Below are 7,500 nucleotides of genomic sequence, written 5' to 3'. Positions count from 1 at the left end.
ATAAAACCTTCTCTGCAACAGTAACTCACGTGGGGATCATGTCCTGAGCACCTTGACAGCTGAAGAACATTTCTCTGACTTGATCATTGAGTGTATTTATATATCTGTTGGTTACTCACCAGGCAGCAGGATCACAGCCAGCAGAGTCGTGACCAACACGCCGGAGAACCCGGTTCTCCTTCCAGCCATGACGAGGCCTCCTGGGTCCTGCAGAAGAGACCCAGGTCAGAACGATGACACCTCACCTCTCCTCTCACATCTTAGTGCACGACCCATTTCAACCCACGGTCAACTCTTTACCACCGAGGAAACGTCCTAAAACAAAGGCACGGCTTCCTCTGAAGCCTCTGTGTACGTTTTAGCTAAGAGCTCATACATGTTGTCCACTAGATACGCTATTTACACCCGAAGAGCCCAAAACATGTGTGTTCTCTTCCAGAGACTCTTACAAACCTTCTAGATCTTCACCTGGAGAAGTGACCTCTGAGTCGGAGGCTTTAAGCAAACATGTTCCCACGGGGTCTCCTGGTGGTTTAGTCCTCGTAAAAACAGAACCAGATGTTGTTGAGGAGCCCAACTGGACTTCAACCTGGATTAGAACCCCCGTTAAGTACCTTTAAAGTACGCTGAGTACCTTTAAAGTACGTTGAGTACCTTTAAAGTACGTTGAGTACCTTTAAAGTGAACACACAGGTTTGTTTCTGAGTCTCTTACCTGTGGTTATCTTGTCTTCTGATCCAGATGTGGACTCAAAGGAAGCCGCCAGACCAGGTGAGTCAGTCCACCTGGTGTGTGTGTGTGTGCGTGTGTGTGTGTGTGTGTGTGTGTGTGTGTGTAGTAGTAGTAGAGGTTCCTGGTGCACCCGGTCCCTGCGGCCTTTCTGATAGACTGCCCTGGCGAGGAAGTCTGGCACGGTTTTAAACCGAGTCCGTTCATTAGCGCTCGCACAGAAAACACGCCACCTGAGGGGTCCGGGGACGCCTCATCCAGCCGCCTGATTGGTCGGATCTTTCAGAAGGCCTCAGCCAATTGGAGGCCCCATAATTAAAGACAGGAAGAGAGAGGAGGTGGGCGGGCAGCAGAGATGGAGACGTGGAGGTAAGCGGTGTGAGACGTGGTCTGGATTTAACACCATTAATAATTAATTTACATTTAAGGTAATGAAGCAGGAAGTGGATCTTTTATTATTATTATTTTTCATGCAACAATCACTCAGCAGAGAGACGACACCAAAGAGTGAAAGAGACCGAAGAGACGACATCGGGAAACAATGAAGGTGCCACATAGGCAGAGACCCTCAAGGAGGGCCAGACCACAGCTTCTGTCCAAACCTGAACACACACACACACACACACACACACACACACACACACACACACACACACACACGCAGAACAGCTGGTCTACACATGAGGAATTTGATAATCTACAGTTTCCTCCTCAGTTTAACTGTGTTCAGGCATGTCAGCCTTGTAACACACACACACACACACACACACACACACACACACACACACACACACACACGTAACTTATTTACAACACTCCGTAGTCTTATGAGGTTTGTTTAGAGAGATTTTATCAAGTTTATGGCAAAATTGCAATCTGCTCTTTCACACCAAAAGACATTAAACCCAAAATAAATCCTGTTTGTTGAAGACAAAATCAGTTTATAGTTATTTATCTTGGTAAAGTTTAGAGAGGATACTTTTTCTATTCTAAAAAAATATTCTATTTTTGGATGTACTGAATACTGAATTTGGGAAAGTGTCTCCCCTGTGAACTCTTATGCAAGACGCAGATGCTACGCTTCTTTATTTCCCTGTTTTATACACTGAGGTACTTTGCTAGTACAGTCCAGGTACTTTGTTAAAGTAGTCCAGGTACTTTGTGTCATATTTAAGGGGCTGTTTCAAAGTTGAGGCGCTGGCCCTTAAATGCAATTTAGAGAAATTATAGAAAATCCATTAAAAAAAAAAAGGAATCTCTGAAATGTTGAATATTCACGACCAAATAAACAATCAGAGTTAAACGTACGTATCAAGTTAAACACTCAAAACTCACCTCCACTTTGACTTTAATCTCATTTTGGTGCAACACTTGCCAACAAGCCCCGCCCACTTCAAACCACAGCCAAAAACCAACCAAAATGATCAGAATCTTGCATGTGAAATTATAAAATTGCAAAAATTTGGGAAGAAATGTTTTGTGTTGGTGGAGAAATCTGTTGCTCAGAGAAAGAAAATGAGTTCCTGATGAGTTCATGTTGGAACAATGGTTTATAAATGATGATTCAAGGGTTTACTCTTACGCTTTTACTAATACTAAATACTGAGTACCGTAAAAGTCGGGTTACGAGCCGCTACTACCTTCGGTCAGTGTCCTCGTTAGCTCCCCGCTGTAGCCAGCTGGGGCTCCTGCTAGCGCTCCGTTACTTCCCCGCTAACTTCCGCTAGCTCCCCGAAAACCACCGAAGGTAGCGGGACCAGGCTCGACACCCGACTTGGGCAGAGGGGACGCGGGAAGTAGCAACAGCAGCGCTAGCTAGCTTGCAGCAGCGCTAGCTAGCTTGCTACAGCAGGGACACTGACTGGAGGTAGGAGCGGCTTGTAACCCGACTTTTACGGTAGTTATTATAAAGTGCTACCAAAATGTTTTCAGGCCTCATAATTGTTCGAAGGAGACGTTTTCTGGATCAATACGACAACAACCGCATGAATTGGTGTAACGATCGGGCGTCCACATACTTTTGGCCGTGAACTGAAGCTTCTATTAAACTGTCAGATCTCTCTCTCTTCTTTCCTGTGGTGAAGTCTGCAATATGTTTACAACTCTAAAGTACATTAATATACATAAATATGAAGTTTTCCATGTTCTTAGACATATCCTGAAGCGACGCATGCAGCTGGCTCATGCGTCGCCTCAGGGAGTCACAACTGAGTACATTAACATGCAATTTGAGCTCAAAAGGCTCTATATATAATATATTAATATATAAAAATAACTGAAGGCAGATACTAAGTTATATTTCTATATTTACGAGACCCGTAATGTTTATTTGCTCAGTATTTTCTCCTTTAAGCGTCTCCTGTCCCGTCGTGCCCGGCCGGACACTTAGCGTTAGCGTTAGCGTTGCGTGTGTAATTACGTTAGCTAACAGGTGTTCCTCAGACCTACAGATTCAAACACGACGACGCCAAAACCCATACTCATAATCTTCTCTGCCGCTGGAATGCGAGGGATTCTCAGAATTCAACCGACACCTGGTTTTAAAACCACGACAGCTTTTTATTTGTTAAAAAAAACAGAAAAACAACTTTATTTGGTTACGGTTGTGAGTGACAGGTGGGAGGAGGAGGAGGGGCCTGTACAGAATAAGAGAGATGACTTTATGCGGATGATTTATTTTCCTCATTCACACGTTCACGGAGGTCAGGCGCCGGCGTCACTGCAGGTCGTCGTCGTCGAACAGATCCTCAAAGTCTGCAGGCGGGAAAAACCCCAAAAACACGGGACGGGAAGAAGAGGACAGGGTTAGAATTAGAGCAGCTGGTTCTCTAAGCGCTGCACTTCCAGCTAATTATGCAATATATCATGTCGCTGTGTAGCCTCCAGGTTTTTATATATTAAAGCTTCTTGTATGAACTCTTTCAATCCAGAGTGACTGAACATGCAGTTAAAGAGCCAACGTCTCCAGGTTCATACACATTTAGGATTTTCATGACTTTTCCATGACTTTAAATCAAATGTCCTTGACAAACATTTAGTGAAATCTGGGTGTAAACAGTAAAAAGTGAGTAAATGTAGTATTTAAACTAACAATGAGAATACAAAGCATACAGTAAACCTTAAATGACTCAAATGAATGAGACAATAGTTTGATTAAAAGAATAAACATTTATATAGATGCCTGTATGTATGCCTGCTTATATTTTGAGTCTTTCTTTTTAAAGCATATTCATTATTTCAAACTCAGCGTAAATGAACGACATGAACACATGAATATAACACATTTACATGAACACATGAATATAACACATTTACATGACTTTTACTAAACCTTTGGGATATTTTTTTTTTCCAAGGACTTTTTTCCAGTGTGGAAATTTCAAGACTTTTCCATGACTTAAAAAACAAATTTCCATGACTTTTAACCAAATGAACGACATGAACACATGAATATAACACATTTACATGACTGTCACAAAACTTTTTGGATTTTTTTTTCTTCCCCAAAGACTTTTTCCAGGCCTGGAAATAACCATTTTAAAATTCCATGACTTTTCCAGGTTTTCCATGACCGTCAGAACAATGTTCTCCACGTCACGGGATCAGAATAACATGAATAATTAGACGATAATAATAAATAAATAAAACAACAGGAGCTGGAGGCTGAATCCTCGTGTTGCGCAACAGTTTTAAAGCGTTTCCGCATGTACAAACTACGTGGAACTGTTTAAAATAAGAGTCATTTAATCGTTCTTCCCCGGACTCCTTCAAGCCACACGTGAGAGTTTATGATTTATGGAAATTGTTTTCTGACCTTTTGAGTCAAGTCATTTTTATTTATGAAGTCCAGGAACACAAATCAGCAGCGAGGATCTTTCAGAGTTAAAAAAAGAAGACTACAAATGCTTTGCAGCCATTTTTAGGGGTAACATTATTTATTTATATGTATCTTTACACACATTTGCCAGAATGCCCAAAGGCTGAACGTGATGTCGGTCGGAGGAACTCTTGCTTTCATGTCCGAGTGGTTCCCAGAGACGGGACATTCCTGTTGGGGCTAATAAGGGACCGGCTCGGCCCTCGGCTACCCATAACCCCTTGCAACTTTTAACACGAGCCTCAGCAGCTGCAGGGACCGGGAGTCTTCTTCTAGAAACCTTTTCACATTCACAACCCGGTCTGAACGCACCCAATGTCTCACTGCTCAGATGAGCCTTCAACACCAGCTCACGAATTAAAGTCTTCTTGAAATCTGAGGTTTTAAATGATTTCCTGCTTTTTGTTCCTCTTGTTAAACTTAAACTTTAAGTTAAACTTAAACCCTGATTCTGATTAGCTGACGTGTTCGGTCTGCACACGTGGAAAGATGTGCGACTGCATCAGTATTTAAGGAGCGCTAGCTTTTGATCTTAGATGACGAGGCTTTTTTTTTTTTTTTTAACGACTTCTTTCCCGAGAAACTTTTTTTTAAACACGAGTTTTAAAGCGGCGCTTTCGTGTGATAGTTTGTGGAGAAAGTTGATTTTAAATCAATGACAACGTCGTACAAGTGCTGGTGTAAGACTGACAGCCCGCTAGAGGCTGAACACGTGAGAAGAGCCTTCGCTTCATTTTGTCACCGAATGGTTGTGTTGTGTTCCAGCTGCGTCTGTTTCTGGTGAAACACAGCAGTGAAGAGCTTTGAGTGAGGATGAAGAGCATGAAGAGGAGGAAGAGGAGCATGGAGAGGATGAAGAACATGAAGAGGAGGAAGAGCATGAAGATATAGGACTCAAGTCCCTGTTAGTGCCACACGCTTAGAATTCCCTGCAGTTTTAGCATCGTTAACAACCAGAGTGATGTAGAGAGTGTGTGTGTGTGTGTGTGTGTGTGTGTGTGTGTGTGTGTGTGTGTGTGTGTGTGTGTGTGTTTTAAAGCAGCTGACTGGTGAGGTGTCCTGCTGAGTTTCAGTCTGACAGAAACTATAAAACTCACTTTACCGTCCTCCTTAACAATCACCTCTTTCCTCTCTGGTGCTGCTGAGCCCAAAGTGTTTGGCCTGAAGCCGACGCTGGGAGAGAAACCAGCTTAACGTGGTGTTTGTGTGCGTCCTCGTGTGCGTCCTCGTGTGCGTCCTCGTGTGCGTCCTCGTGTGCGTCCTCGTGTGCGCGTTTGTGTGGTTTCCAGGGTTTTTTAGGGTTAATTTGAGAAGACAATGAAGTTTACAGGTTTTTTTAAGGTTTATTTGAGAAGGCAATGAGTTTTTTTTTTTAGGGTTAATTTGAGAAGACAATGAGGTTTCCAGGGTTTTTTTAATTTGAGAAGACAATGAGGTGAAGGCCAGAAACTGGATTATGGATCATAAACTATCAATACTTCGGTTTCTCCCCTTGACCATGTTATGTTCCTCCTGAATTATAATTTTTTGAATATTTTAAGTCTATTCAAGTTAATATGTTCCATTATAAACTTTCCTGGTGATAAGATGCGTTAAATATTCTGTTTTTTTTAACTCTGCCTAAAAGAGTTTGCACATTACCGTCATGCCTTTCAGCTTAAAGTTTAAAAAGAAATCGATGCGTGTAAAACGGGTTTCTGTTGATCTCTTGATAACTAAAAAAGCAACCGAGTTTCTCCTTTACATGATGTAACAGATGTCGCGTAAATACCCAAACATCAGGATTGTTAGGTGAAGCTAAATACACGTAAACACGGCCATTGATGATAAATATAGGTGATAAAGCAACAGGACAGAACACATTATAATGGTTCCTTTGCTTTGGTTACCAACACGTGTAACTATGAACTAGAAGGTTTTCCTTCCTCAACTCATCAGACATGACTCCATGAGCCGTGGGTTATAAAGAATACAGAAGAATTCCTGCAAGCTTCCAGCTCTGACATATTCTACATGAACTACATCGAAGGAACAGACGACTTGAGAGGAACACATTCTTTGCAGTGTGTGCAATGTTTGATAAATTAAGACAAAAAAGGAGAGAAAATTGTGGCTGACCGTTAAAGAAATCCGAGTGCACTGCTTTCTCATTGGCTGCCAGGTCCATCAGCAGCCCGCTGCTGCCCCCTGCCTGTAACACGCAGCAGCACACCCTCAGTTAATCACATATTCACATGTTATATTAAATATGAGCAATGGGGATGAAGAAGCTACTCTGACAGTGTGATAACAAAAATGTAACATGCTGTATAATAATATGTACATAGTTGTCTTATACTATTAGCATGTATAGCACTTTTTTGTATTCTTAATTGTAATTTGTACCTTAAGCTTTAAGTTATTGTAATTCTGTGTGGAAGGAGACAATAAAAACATCTTATATCTTGTATATAATATCCGTTTTTATCTGTACAACATAGTCTGACAGGATGTGTCCCACTGTAACTCTTCCCCACATTCACCAAGTAATCAGACATAATCCGTAGTTTAAACTAAATAAAATACTTCATAATAATTTCAATATTGCTTATTATAGAATGTGTATCCCACTATAAATAAATTAAAAACAGAAACGCAGTAGCAGGCATCTGGTCTGAAACGGCTCAGACCAGATGCCTGCTACTGCGTTTCTGTTTTTAGCACCAACTAGCTAGCTGAGGTGCTAAGCTAGTCGGCTTCCGTCGCCATAGTTCGCTCGCGCCGGGTCCACAAACCTCGTCCAGGTCCACGTAGGGCCCGGCTCCTTCCGGGAACATCTCGTCCACCGCGGGCTTCATCGTGGGTGCAGATGAGCAGGTGTTGTGTCTTCGTATTTTGGTTGGCTAGCTGCGCTA

General features: G+C 42.2%; 1 protein-coding gene across 1 annotated transcript in view; it reads right to left on the bottom strand.

Annotated features, from left to right (window-relative positions):
- Positions 1-3,274: 3,274 nt before the first annotated feature.
- Positions 3,275-7,500, bottom strand: part of cops9 (COP9 signalosome subunit 9) — a 4,277-nt gene continuing 51 nt past the window's right edge. The window contains exons 1-3 of the mRNA XM_079234103.1: positions 7,381-7,500; positions 6,725-6,797; positions 3,275-3,483 (exon numbers count right to left, since the gene is read on the bottom strand). The exon at positions 7,381-7,500 is cut by the window's right edge and continues 51 nt beyond it. Of these exons, the coding sequence (XP_079090229.1) occupies positions 3,446-3,483; positions 6,725-6,797; positions 7,381-7,443 (174 nt within the window). The 5' untranslated portion in view covers positions 7,444-7,500 and the 3' untranslated portion in view covers positions 3,275-3,445. The remainder of the gene's footprint in view (positions 3,484-6,724; positions 6,798-7,380) is intronic.

Source organism: Taurulus bubalis (genome assembly GCF_910589615.1).
Source record: "Taurulus bubalis genome assembly, chromosome: 18".
Classification (NCBI taxonomy): domain Eukaryota; kingdom Metazoa; phylum Chordata; class Actinopteri; order Perciformes; family Cottidae; genus Taurulus; species Taurulus bubalis.
The sequence above is the reverse complement of the archived record's forward strand: the minus strand, read 5'-3'. Positions and strand labels throughout refer to the sequence as shown.